Raw genomic sequence first — 14,513 nt, forward strand, 5'->3', positions numbered from 1 at the left:
GGAATTCTGGGAGTTGTAGGACTTCTTTCTATCTAAACATGCATAGGATTGCACCCTTAAAGGTTTTACTTAGCTTATTTACTTTTACTGTTTTCTTTGGATTTGATGTCTGAACTCAGGCTTTTAAGCTAATATTTCATATGTTCTTAACATAGCCACTTTTGAAAATCTGGTATCACTTTCAAAGGAAGTACTGAAGCATTCAGCAAAACATTTCCTACTTCCTCTCTATTGTAACATCCCACACTTTACCAACAACAGACTAAAAGAACTACCCTTCTGGAATTTATAAAACAAGATGTCGCACTTTACATTACTTGTATTCTTTACCACTACCCTAAGAGTGAGAGGCACTTGTCTAAGGCTGCACGCTCCCCATGAGTTTGTGGTTAAGGTACCCGGTTCATTGCTTGGTACTGAAACCATTAGCTTGCTTTTCTTGGAAGCAGTGGGACAATTCCAAGTCCTAGGAGAAAAGTTGTTTCTGATTGCTGATAAAAAAAGACGGTTTGCTCATTAAGATTCTCTGCTGCAGGAAGGTGAAATGAGTCCTATGGCACCTTAGAAGACTCAAGTTTATTCCTCAGTGAGATTAAACTGGATTTCTAATCAGTTGATAGAATTATTGAGGTTAGCCTGGCAAGAACTTGGTGTGTTTTTTAATCTATCCCAGTGGTTTACTAATACGGATTTGAGAAAAGGCCCCAAAGCAAAATAATACACTGTCCTAATTGTATTCACCTGAGGCTGGTAAGTTCCCAAGTTAAATTACAATGGGTTTGTTGAATAGACTGTTGCCACCCCCACCCCCCCCGAAAGTAGTACCAACAGTATGTCCTGGCACCTTGCCCTTTGTAGTGATTTCATGATACTGGTGACCACTGGGGCCACCTCCTTCTGATCAGGCTTGTTCATGTGGGGATGTTTTAAAGTACAATGTGGGCTCGCATGGCCCAGCTCTTTTCCCACCAGTCCTCTGCACGTACCCACATTCACTTTACTACCTGTATAGTGATACATACAGTATAAATAAATGCTGATGATACAGGGGGCAAATGGCTGCTTGTACACCTGTTTTGGAGCTGACCTGGGTACCAGAATTGGTCCTTGCTACAGGGTGAATTCCAAGCACGTTACAGGAGGTGGTAGTGTGACAAAGCTTCATTGTATATCCAGTGGGTAAAAAATCTGGCCACCTGGCAGAGCTATCAGATCGCTATTTAATTGAGTGCCCAGCTGTAATGTGCATGAAACTTGCCCCATGGCCAGGCTCAGTTTTCATTTGTGTATTACCCCTTAGAGAGACTTGTGACAATGACTGAGTAACCCTGCCTTAAACAGTGCCTTTCTTGCCTTTTTGTACTAAGTTAGGATGGATTTGCGCACTTTGAGCACCATGGTCTTACCTGTGCCTCTTGAGGTTGCCTTCTACCATGCCATGCATAGTGGTGCAAATCTAGATGTGCTACAATCTACAACAGCACCCACATAATACTGTAGCACTGAAAGTGCATGATTTTGGTGATGTGCTCATTGTATGCACGTTGGAGATTACACACATTTGTCTGTGCATTGTGGGGGTGGCTCAAGCACAGTGACAGCACCTGGCACCCTTGGTCAGCTGCCATAGCCTCAGCGTTCCAGCTAAGAGTGTACAGCATTGCAGTCTCAATCAAAGGTGTGTTTGTGCTCTTCATTCAGTAAAGAAATTCACCTACCCAAAGCCTACAGTACATTCTAACTCTCCATTTGTTTACAGCATGATCTGACTGTATATTTATTTGTGATACTTATATACCACTAAATATAATAAAATCCCTAAGTGGTTTACATATAAATATTAAAATCACATTTAAAATACAATATTGATATAGGAAAAAATTGCTTTTTGCATTCCCATTTAGTCATGCCTTGGCAGCATTGTTCAAGCAGAGAGATTTTGAAAGAGATTACACAGGATCTATGTGTTGTGAGTGCTGGTCTTTGTGACAAAATGAGAGAGACAGAGCTGAAAGGAAGAATGGGGATGGCATAAAAGGAGGGAAAGCTTTTAAAAGAAATTTGGGAGGAGTGTCTAGAATTGAATGAGAACTTGACTGGAATGTGTGGTGTAGGGTGGCCAGATGCAAGAGAGGACAGGGCTCCTGCAACTGTAATAGTTGTGTAGAAGAGGAAATTTCAGCAGGTGTAGCTTGTCAGGCAAGCAACACCAACTGAAATTACTTCTTCTACACAACCTTTAGAAGGGCAGGAGCCCTGTCCTCTTTTGTATCTGGCTGCCCTACTTGCGGGTGGGAAGTTGTAGATACTTAACCTACTTGTGTAGAAAAATACTTCTTATCAGCTGACAGCATGGCAAAATGGATGTTTTTGTGCTGAAGGTATTCTTACCCACATGCAGGAGCGCAAGGCAACCTACCAAGGCAAAAGCAGGTACCCCTCCATATACAGTGGCTTACAAGGGGCTTGTTAAACCTCTCTGTTTTGCTTCCTGTCTGGCACTGCAAAAAGGAGAATGAGGGGTCAAGAACCTAGCTAGCCACAAATTATTGGTTGTGCTGTGCTTGGTGGATCACAAGTTGTGCAGGTGTGAACTCTGTGGTGCAGATAGATAATTTTATTTCAGGCTCTGTATTTAATGGTCTTACAACACCCCCCCCCCTTTAGATGGCCATGTGTATTACTTCAGTTGCAAAGCACACAATTAACATTTTATCTTCTCTCCTGCCCCCCGCCCCCCCGCAATGCCATTCCATGCTTTACAACTGCTTCTACATTCCATATATGCTATAGCAGACAAACACCAAACCACACCTGCAAATCCTGATGGTAAAAATAATTTAAAAGGAAATACTCTGAACATGTGCCATTTCACATTTTAAACTCACTTAAATCATGGCAACCATCAAAACTACAGGAATAAAACTGACAGTGCATTTTGTTGTAGAAAAGGACAATATATATACTAGGTAAAAATAACAAAATGAGCATCAGTAGCTATGTACATGCCCAGCCAGATGGCCCCTGACTATAAAATGTTTTTCAGTATAAGAAGAAAGGATGCTGTGGTGAGCATCACTGGACTCTGTGGGGCCCAGTATTCCCAGGCTAGCCCAAGTGCTGGCACAGGGCCTGTTTGCCACTCGCCCCATCATTGGCCACTCTCTGGGTGGTAATTTTTGGGGCTCCTGGACTTCAGCCCTTCAGTCCACCCAAGCTGCACCACTGCTTGAGCGGAAGTGATACTTTAAATTAAAACCAATGGTTAATTTTGGAAAGAAGAGATGCCAGGGATCAAGTATATCGGAAAGCCATTCTCTCCTATCTACAGTCAGCCACCAATTTGTGGAAGCCAGCTGTAATTACTCAATATTGAAGGAAATCTGCTCAAAACTGTTTTAAGGTTGACCCTTTGAATTCAAAACAACTTCTGGAGCTAAGCACTCAATCAAATTTAAACTCTAAGCTCTGGAAACCAAGTGCCTTTTGAGGGGATGTGACCTTCCCAACGAATGTTATGCCTTCTCTCAGCCAAGAACCCTGTAGTTGGTTTCCAATTCATGCAAGGCCTCAAGGTGGCACTGTATACATATGTTTTTTTTTCTGGGGAGAACAGGCCTCGAATTCTGCCCGGTATATAATTGGATAGGAAAATCTGTCATCACGATCTACTGTCATCACAAGACAAGGATAACAGGATGCTGTTTGTTATAGGTGACTCTGTGCAGTTATCCCTGTACTGTATAACAAAACACACACTATAGCATCTGCAGTTGACAACTTATTGTGAAACAGAACCTTATTTAGTGGCTTTAATAATGTGGTGAGCTGGTCATCTGTAGTGTCTAAGGGTGCAATCCTATCGGGATGCCCATCAGCCTCCAAACCCAGAGGCTGATGGGCATCCTATGCAGAGTGGGAGGAGTGTTGCCTCCACTCTCCTCCCACTCTGCATTTTTGCTACATGGGCTTTTTCACCCATCTAGCTGAGGCTCTGTGGAGTGGGAGGGAAGGAAGCTGGGGAGGATTCTTCATAAACCCACCTCCTTAGTCCCCTCCCTACCCGCAGAACTGCCCCCTTTCCCTTCTCTCTGAAGTCACCCTTGCGACCTCAGAAAGGCAACTGGTGCAGTTCTCTCTGCACCAGTTGCGAGGCAGAGGGAGAAGGGAACTTGTACTCCGGGGTCTGAGGTCGGAGCTGCATTGGGGCAGCAGCGACATGTTGCCCACCCGATGTATATGATATGGTAGCCATTCCACTGGGGTAGTGGCAGTGTAACTCTCTTCTCTTCCCGCTCCTGGAGGGGGTATAATTGGTGTTTGGGAATGGTCTGTTAAAGCTCCTTGGGGAGGAGTTGAAAAGTTCTTTCTCTGTACTCCTATAGGACAGTCACAACAACAAATGTGGTCAGTCAGATGAACAAAATCATAGTTAGCAATAATATCTGGGACTATTTAATTGTAAGTGGTTGATTGCCTAACCAGTTTGTTGTTGTTTATTCGGTCAGTTGCTTCCGACTCTTCGTGACTTCATGGACTATCCCACGCCAGAGCTTCCTGTCGGCTGTCGCCACCCCCAGCTCCCCCAAGGTCGAGTCCGTCACCTCCAGAATATCATCCATCCATCTTGCCCTTGGTCGGCGTACAGGTTGAATAGGTAGGGTGAGAGTATACAACCCTGTTGTGCTCCTTTCCCAATCTTAAACCAATCCGTTGTTCTGTGGTCTGTTCTTACCGTTGCTACTTGGTCGTTATACAGATTCCTCAGAGGGAGACAAGATGACTTGGTATCCCCAAGTCATCTTGGGGATACCAAGAACTTGCTACAATACCACCAAGAACTTGCTACAATTTGTTATGATCAAATCAGAGGTGGAAACTGAGAGGACTAAGGCATACTCCAGACTCTAAGGAAGGTAACTTGTGGAAACAATCTTACAAAGCACACGTTAAAACAAGAATCACTTATTTTCCCCATGTCTTCAAAAGCATGAAAATTCAAGCAAGTTGTTTCTTTGCTCCAGCAAAAGTTGTGCAAGACTTCTTGCTACATAATCAGGTAGCATATGCATAATCCTGCAAGAAAAGAGAACAACAAAAGACTTCAGAGAAGGATTGCATTGTCACAATTAAAGTGGAAATGAGTAGTCAAAGACATCACAAGCCCTGATCCTATGCTCCATCATTAGCCCAGATAAATTCTGCTGCAGTGAGAATTGGGGCCTTTCTCCGTTATGGCACCCACACTCAGAAATTCTTTGCCAAGAGAAGCCTGCTCAACCACCTGCCTCATGCTATTCTGCCAGGAGGTGAAGATCTTTTTTTGTTGGTAGTTAGTATTAGGCTGGACATTGAGCTGGTTCACACATAGCCAGAAGCCACTGTGGGTGAATTTCCCTGTGGGGCTTCTCCTTGCAGCACCAGCCACCATTTTGAAAATTCAAGCTACAGTGCGGGGCACGTTGCAACTTGTAATTATGTGCAAATTCGGTGCAGGCAGGTTGTTAGGGTGGCTAACAAGCCACCCACAACACTAAAACAGGCCATGGATTCTGGATGTCTTGTTAACCACTGCAACAACCCACCCATGCCAGGTTCACATGTAACAAGAAGCCACAGTGTACCCCCCCCCCCCAGCTTGAATGTTCAAAATGCAAAAATGGCAAGTACTGCAGGGAAATTCACCCATTTTGTTAGCTGAGACTATTTGTTGTTGGGTTTTTTTTTAATACCTGTTGTCTAATTGTTTTAATGTTTATCTTACCCATCCTGTTGTCTTTTAATGCTGCATTTTGTAAATTTGTATATCCTGTCCTTTTAATATTAGGTTTTGTACTGTTTTGTTTGGGCAGCTATTGCTTACTCATTAGGTTTTTATGTGGATTTTAGAATTCTAATTTAACGGAAACTATGTTTTAATGTTGTATAGGTGCTTCTGAGCAGGGAAACAATACAAATATAACATAGCAAATAAACAGAAGTATGAGGTATTACCCAGTTTGGATAGCTTGCCCACATTAAGAAACACGTGTGTCCTCTTGGCTGGCACCAGCATTCATCAAGACTGGGTAATCTAACTAGGCCTGACACGAAGACCCGTCAAGCCTTTGGAGGATGCCTAAAGCAAGCCCCTTTAGGGTTGGCGTGTGTGCCTGTATGTCTGTAAGCAAGTAAACAAGCGAGTGGTGCACCCTTGGTGGGTGAGCGACAGATCCTTGTCCCCAGTCCTTGGCATCCTGACAATATGAGTCGTTTCCTATTTTGTCAGCAGACAACAACTTGTTATTCAAGTGCCAAACAGAAAGAATTGCACCGAGAACTGAATTGCGCAAACTTTATTATAGGATAAATTCAGCGGTGTTTCCTCCTCCTCCTCCTCCTCCTCATGTCTTATAAGATTGATTATGCCAACTGGCCCAGATCTGTAGCGCATGGCTGGCTCTGCCTTAATTTTTTTTTTTAAGGGTAGTAGCAGCTGCACAGTTTGAGTTCCCAAGTGAAACTTCCCCCGAAACTTCGAAGGAGCAGGCGAGCCTCTGCAGTGCGGCCAACAGCCAGAACACGGCCCCAAGCAGGGAAGGACGACGCATAAGACCCCATTGCACTGTCAACAATGGCTGCAAAATAATGGACGCGGGGCTCAGCCTACCAGGTTGAACTTGGGTCTCCCGAGGCAGCCAATAAAAAACGAGCCCTAGATTAAGCCCTCATCCAGCCAATCGACGCTTTCCCCACGGAAAGGATTTGGAGGCGTGAGCTCTGCCCTTTCCTTTCTCCGTCGCTGGCTATAGAAATAGGTTAGTCGACTCAGCTGGCGGGCCCGTGTCCCTTTAAGAATGGAACGCGGAGCTCCCTCGGCGGCGGATGCATTGTGACGCGGGTAGAGTGTTGAAACGTTCTAAAAGCTGTGCCTGCACAGGAGGAAGTGGCGGGGCTGCTTTTCACGGTGGCTCCTACGCTGGGGTCCTGGGAGCCCCGTCCCCTTCTTCCCCCGGCTCCTCTGCCAGCCCTCCTAACCTTCAGCCATGCTGACCAGAGAATGGACTCGGGGGAACACGATGTGTTGTCCGCGCGGGAGCAGCTCTTTCACGAGCGAGTCCGGGAGTGCATTGTGAGTACCAGGGCTGGCTTGCTGTGAAGAAGATCTGGGAATAGAGGGGAAGGTGGCAGGGGTTGGAGGGGAGTTGCCTCTGCATCAGCGAAGGAGGAGTAGCCGGGCTAGGTGAGCTATTTGGGGTGGGGTCTTCGCAGAGACAATGGCACAGCTTGGGAGCCATTAGGACACCCTCCTTCCAGATGTGTTGGACTACAGTTCCCAGCACCCCCCAGCCAGCCATGTTGGCTGTGGGATGCTGGGAGTTGTAGTCCACCGCATCTGGAGGGCGCCAGGTTGAGGGAGGCCTCATTAGGCATAGGAAAGCCAGTGGCTTAAGGTAGGGAGAGCAAGAAGTCCCATCAGACCACCTCTGTGGTGATACTCCCAACTTTTGTGAGGAAATTCCATTATCCTCATCTCTTGCACAAGGAGGTGCTCTAATAATCTAGTAGTAAAAAAAGGGGTTGATGAAGCAAGGTAAAACAGATGTGCTCACTAGTAAGAATAACCAGTCAACTTATGTATAGCAACCACAACTGGAGGGTTTGTCCCTTTCTCCTTATATTTGTGTCTCACCCTTTCTCCATGGAGTTCTGAGTAGAGTCTTTAACGCTTTGCAACAACCTAATTTGGCAGTGGTTAAAAGAGGCTGACTATTCTTTGCTGCTCTTTCGGTGTTATTCCTCAGAGTTGTGCCTGTATCTTAGTAGTGACTGTTCTATTATATTTAAGTACATTGTAAGCTGTTTCAAGAACTGTGGGCAGGCCTGGAGTATGAATATTTCAAGTGAACCAGCCACCCAACCCTGTGAGGTAAGGTAGGCTAACAAATCATGACCAAGGCCCACCTGGTGAGCTTCGTAAATGAGTGGAGATTTGAGCCTGAGTCATCTTGCCCAAACTCCTAATAATATCTCTTTAGCATCATCAGAGTACTTGGTTCTTTGCAGGTGAACATAAGCAAAAATAGACCAGCTTTGGCTTGAGGCACTAACGATTTAGTAGCTGTTGTACAGTTTTGTTTTGCAACTGCCAACATTGTGTCAGGCATTTGGTGAGCTGTATGACATAAGGAATGTGTGTGTCCAGACAGCTGATTGATGTATGCAGGGCCCATGGTTATGGGGGTTTATGCCCAAGCAGAGTCTGTGATGTCCAAATATTTATTCATATTTATGCCTCTCAAAAGCAGAAAGTCACAGACACAATGTGTGTTGATTTGTCCTTGTTGGTAATGGAATTCAGGAGCACTATAACAAGTGGTCTTGAGGCTTGAAGGTTAAAGTAGCTGTGTTTACATCATTGTTCTCAAAAATCTTCTCTGGCTTGATGGGCATGAAGCTTTTTAGCACAACCTGTGTACGTTTCTTAAAATCAGAATCTTTCCAACTTGCTTTACTGCAAAGTACTTTGGTTGCAAACATGTTGCATATGGCTTTCTGTGGTGAATGGGTACCTTCAACTTTGTGCCTTTTAAAGATAAGATTTCCAGGTCACAACCTGGGGATTCTCCTTGTACCTTTAAAATCAGGGATGGGCAACTTGTAGGCTAAAACATCTGAAGGGCCAGAGCTCCCATCAGCCCTAGTGAGCTTAGTCAATGGTGAGGGATGATGGAAATGGTAGGCCAAAATATCTGGAGGGCCACATGTTGCCCAATCCTGCCTAAAATAATTTACAGCTGCATAGGGAAAGGAAGTAGCCATGACGTCTCTTGCCTGCCTTTCTCCTGGTCTTGTGTAACTGCCCTCCTCTACCACCTGCTATGTGTAACCCACCTGGAGCTAGCTTCCTCCAGCAGATGAGGGATGGTTAGGAGAAGCTGTAGCTGTGTCATATCTCAATTCATCTGCCAATTTAAAGGTAAGATAATCCCTGGGATGTGAGCTGACAAGGATCTTGTTTTAAGGACAGGCTATGTTACCATGTGCATTTACAAAAAAACACATGCAGGTATATATTCAGGTTTACTAATAATTGGTTATACATGTGAATCTTAACACAAAACAGGCACAACTGGAAGACTATAGCAAATATTGGTCAGCTGAACATGTATTGAGCGTTCATAGCAGTTCTATATGATACTGACCCTTGACTTCAAGAGCTATTCCATACTCCAAACCCATCCATTTCACTGGACTCGTTTAGAAATAAATCCTTCCCTGTGAGCTTCGGTTTTAGATGTGGTTTTTGTACTGGCTTTGGTGTACTTCTGAAGCTAAGCAGGTCAGGACCTGGCCAGTATCAGAATGAAAGTCCACTTGGGAACATTATGTATACTGCTCTGAGCTCCTTGGAGGATGGGGAAGATAAAATTATATAAAATTACTGTGGCATGCTATCAGGTGCCTCCATCAGGCATATATGCCCACTGTCATATTGATGGGTTTTGTGACTCTGTTAGTAATTTCTTAGCTTATGGAAGTTCATGCCACGAGTCATTAAACTGTCACTGTGTGTGTGTGTGTGTGTGTGTGTGTGTATATATGTATGAAAGTAGCTGTATTTATCCTTGTTGGTTTTGCCAAAATCCACATACATGGACCTTTTAATACTTGGATGTCAAGTGGGATTTTGCTAAAGATGCAAATTCCGTCACAATATTGGAGCACTCAAAAGGCAAGCATGACTATATAGAATCTCCCATATTCGGCCATAGTGGAGGCACCTGAGCTACTTTGAAAGGCTGATTGCTATACCTGCTCTGTTAAAAGCTATGCTGCTCTCACCACGGAGGAGCAGCCTGTGCTTCACCTCTATGGGATATTATTGTGGTCTGCCCCGTTGTTTAAGTATGGACTCTGTTGTGTCACAGGGAGTACTGAGCTGGGGCTTTCTGAATGCTTGCTAAGAGCTGCATTTTGACACCTGATGCCCAAGCAGCTCAGTTTCAGGGTGCTGTGAAGGGTTGTGAGATAGTGATATAGCAAGTTGCGTCTTTATTTCTGGATGTGCCTCTCTGCCCAGAGACAACCCATATGGAGTATGCATGATATGAGGGGATTGGGAAGCTGAGAGATTCTTGGCGCCTCTCTCTCTCTCTCTCTCTCTCCCCCTCTCTGAGGAGAGGGGCAGGGAGTTCAGCCTTTCCAGCTTGGCTTTGTGTGCCAGAGGTTAGTCCAGAGTCTCATCTGTGGACTCCAGCATATTAACAGGGATTTGGCGTTCCGTACTGGCCAGTTATCTGCTTAGCAGGGAGAGCACTCAGAGTTATGCAAGTCAAGTGCATAGCCTCATGGTGCCAAGTCAGCATTAATAGTGGGATTCAAAGTGTGTGTGTCTTCACCTGGGGAGATGATGATGGTGCTGAGCCATCATGCACATAGTGACAGGTAAGCACAAAGCATGTAGTCCTTAATAACGTCAGAGAAGCTCTGCTGGATCAGATGGGAGGTCCACCTAGTCCAGCTTCCCAAAATTGTCTGGATGGCCACAGAGGCCACCCAGATGCTTTTGGGAAGCGCGCAAGCAGGGTGTGGGCCCTCCTTCATTGTCTCCCCCCACCTCCAGCAACTGCTACTCAGTGGCATTCTGAGCCTGGAGCTGACTGTAGTTGATAGACCTGTCCTCCATGAATTTGTAATATCTTTGAAAATGGTTTTATCTGGTGGCCATCACTGCATCTTGTGGCATTGAATTCCATTAAATGAATCTATGGCCAGTTGGCTTCCTTATGCGTCCCTGAATTCTTGTGTTTTGGGGGAAGTGAAAAACTTTTCTCCGTGCTACACGTGTCTATGTAAACTCATATCACAACCTTCCCCAACCAGGTGCCCTCCATATGTTTTGGACTACAACTCTCAGAATTCTTGACCATTAGCCATGTTTGCTGGAGCCAAAGTCAAAACATCTAGAGCGTACCAGGTTGGGAAAGGCTGCCCTGTCATGTCCACTTCCACCCACATGTCATTGTCTTTTCCTAAGCTAAAAAAAGAAATAATTAATTCTTTAGTCTTTCCTTGTAGGGAAGTTGCACCAACCCACTGATAATGTTCTGCACCTTTCCCAGTACTATGCTATCCTTTTTGAGAGGTGGGGGAGGTGAACACACCAGAACTGTACCTAGTATTCCAAGTGTGGCTGCATCATATATTTCTAAAATGGCATTGTGATACCGGCATTTCTGTTTGTGGGGGCATTACTAATGGTCCTTAGTACAGAATGTGCCCTTTTCACTGCTGTTGTATGCTAGGTTGATCTTATTCAGCTATCCACCCTGGATCTGAGACTTCTTTCCTGGTTAGTCACTGCCAGTTTTGATCCCGGCAGTGTGTATGTCAAGGTGTGATGTTTTGCCTTGGTTCACACTTAATTGCCTTGAACCACATTTTCCATTTTGTTGTCCATTTATTCAGTTTGGACTGATCCTGTTGGAGCTCTTTGCAATCTGCTTGAATTTTTCACCATCGTGAAAAAATTGGTGTCATCTGTAAACTTGGCCACTTCACTGCTAACTCCAGATGACTGATGAATGTTAAAAAGTACCAGCCCTGATAGATTTTTTTGGGACTCCTCTTCTTGCTTCCCCACCCCCATTGTGAGAACTGTCCATTTACTCCTACCCTCTGCTTCCTGTTCTTTAACTAGTTGTTGTTTATTCAGTCAGTCGCTTCCGACTCCACGTGACTTCATGGACCAGCCCACGCCAGAGCTTCCTGTTGGTCGTCACCACCGCCAGCTCCCCCAAGGTTGAGTCCGTCACCTCCAGAATATCATCCATCCATCTTGCCCTTGGTCGGCCCCTCTTCCTTTTGCCTTCCACTCTCCCTAGCATCATCATCTTCTCCAGGGTATCCCATCTTCTCATTATGTGGCCAAAGTACTTCAGTTTTGCCTTTAAGATCCTTCCCTCAAGTGAGCAGTCTGGCTTTATTTTCTGGAGTATGGACTGGTTTGATCTTCTTGCAGTCCAAGGCACTCTCAGAATTGTCCTCCAGCACCACAGTTCAAAAGCATCTATCTTCCTTCGCTCAGCCTTCCTTATGGTCCAGCTCTCGCAGCCATAGGTTACTACGGGGAATACCATTGCTTGAACTATGCGGACCTTTGTTGTCAGTGTGATGTCTCTGCTCTTCACTATTTTATCAAGATTTGTCATTGCTGTACTCCCAAGAAGTTAACGTCTTCTGATATCCTGGCTGCAGTCAGCATCTGCAGTAATCTTTGTGCCTAGAAAGACAAAGTCTGTCACTGCCTCCACATTTTCTCCCTCTATTTGCCAGTTATCAATCAAGCTGGTTGCCATCATCTTGGTTTTTTTGAGGTTTAACTGCAACCCAGCTTTTGCACTTTCTTCTTTCACCTTTGTCATGCGGTTCCTCAGCTCCTCCTCACTTTCAGCCATAGTGGTATCATCTGCATATCGGAGATTGTTAATGCTTCTTCCAGCGACTTTAACTCCAGCCTTGGATTCATCAAGCCCAGCACGTCGCATGATGTGTTCTGCGTACAGGTTGAATAGGTAGGGTGAGAGTATACAACCCTGCCATACTCCTTTCCCAATCTTAAACCAGTCCGTTGATCCGTGGTCTGTTCTTACCGTTGCTACTTGGTCGTTATACAGATTCCTCAGGAGGCAGACAAGATGACTTGGTATCCCCATACCACCAAGAACTTGCCACAATTTGTGATGATCCACACAGTCAAAGGCTTTAGAATAGTCAATAAAACAGAAATAGATGTTTTTCTGAAACTCCCTGGCTTTCTCCATTATCCAGCGGATATTGGCAATTTGGTCTCTAGTTCCTCTGCCTTTTCTAAACCCAGCTTGTACATCTGGCAATTCTCGTTCCATGAATTGCTGGAGTCTACCTTGCAAGACTCCAGCAATTCATGGAACGAGAATTGCCAGATGTACAAGCTGGGTTTCGAAAAGGCAGAGGAACTAGAGACCAAATTGCCAATATCCGCTGGATAATGGAGAAAGCCAGGGAGTTTCAGAAAAACATGAATTGCTGGAGTCTACCTTGCAAGACCCTTCATGGATCACTGCCTTGTTGTGGCGAAGGGGCTTGCGTAACTCAGTGAAGCCATAAGCTATGCCGTGCAGGGCCACCCAAGACGGACAGGTCATGGCCGAGAGTTCTGACAAAATGTGGTCCACTGGAGAAGGAAATGGCAACCCACTCCAGTATTCTTGCCAAAAAAACCCCATGGAACGTATCACAAGGCTAAAAGATATGACGCCGGAAGATGAGCCCCTCAGGTCGGAAGGTGTCCAATATGCTACTGGGGAAGAGCAGAGGGTATTTCCAAGTAGCGCCAGAAAGAGTGAAGCGGCTGGGCCAAACCCGAAAGGACACTCAGCTGTGGATGTGTCTGGTGGTAAAAAGAAAATCCGATGCTGTAAAGAACAATATTGTTTAGGAACCTGGAATGTCAGATCAATGAATCAAGGTAAGCTGGAGGTGGTCAAACATGAGATGGCAAGATTGAACATCGACATCTTGGGAATCAGCGAACTCAAATGGACAGGCATGGGCGAATTTAAATCAGGTGACCATCATATCTATTATTGTGGGCAAGAATCCCTTAGAAGAAATGGAGTAGCACTCATAGTCAACAAAAGGGTGGGAAAAGCAGTACTGGGGTACAATCTTAAAAATGATAGAATGATCTCAGTACGAATCCAAGGCAAACCATTCAACATCACAGTAATTCAAGTCTATGCCCCAACCACTGAGGCCGAAGAAGCTGAGGTTGATCGGTTCTATGAAGACCTACAACACCTTCTAGAACTAACACCAAAAAAAGATGTCCTCGTCATCATAGGGGATTGGAATGCTAAAGTAGGAAGTCAAGAAATCACCAGGATAACAGGCAGGCATGGCCTTGGTGTACAAAATGAAGCAGGACAAAAGCTAATAGAGTTTTGCCAAGAGAACATGCTGATCATAGCAAACACTCTTTTCCAACAGCACAAGAGGCGACTCTACACATGGACATCACCAGATGGTCAATATCGAAATCAGATTGATTATGTCCTTTGCAGCCAAAGATGGAGAAGCTCCATACAGTCAGTCAAAACAAGACCTGGAGCTGACTGTGGCTCAGATCATGAGCTGCTTCTTGCAAAATTTCGGCTTAAATTGAAGAACGTCGGGAAAACCACTAAACCGTTCAGGTATGACCTAAATCATATCCCTGATGAATATACAGTGGAGGTGAGGAATAGATTTCAGGGATTAGACCTGATAGACAGAGTGCCTGAGGAACTATGGACGGAGGTCTGTAACATTGTTCAGGAGGCAGCAACTCAATCCATCCCAAAGAAAAAGAAATGCAAGAAAGCCAAGTGGCTGTCTGATGAGGCTTTACAAGTAGCTCACGAAAGAAGGGAAGCGAAAAGCAAGGGAGAAAGGGGAAGATATACCCAACTGAATGCAGAGTTCCAGAGAATAGCAAGGAGAGACAAGAA

General features: G+C 45.0%; 1 protein-coding gene across 3 annotated transcripts in view; it reads left to right on the top strand.

Moving 5' to 3' along the window:
- The first annotated feature begins 6,729 nt into the window (after nt 1-6,729).
- LMBR1L (limb development membrane protein 1 like) overlaps nt 6,730-14,513 on the top strand; it is a 46,500-nt gene continuing 38,716 nt past the window's right edge. For 2 of the 3 annotated variants that reach the window (XR_014788176.1, XR_014788177.1), the window contains exon 1: nt 6,769-7,111. Coding sequence is in view for 1 of the 3 variants with exons in the window: in XM_084837327.1 (XP_084693453.1) it covers nt 7,040-7,111 (72 nt within the window). In the remaining 2 variants the exon portion in view is untranslated. Of the gene's footprint in view, nt 7,112-14,513 lie in introns of all 3 variants that reach the window. The other variant, XM_084837327.1, reaches the window with a different exon arrangement.

This window comes from Heloderma suspectum, chromosome 2 (genome assembly GCF_057233095.1).
Source record: "Heloderma suspectum isolate Gila_16-S chromosome 2, 16-S_ref, whole genome shotgun sequence".
Lineage (NCBI taxonomy): Eukaryota > Metazoa > Chordata > Lepidosauria > Squamata > Helodermatidae > Heloderma > Heloderma suspectum.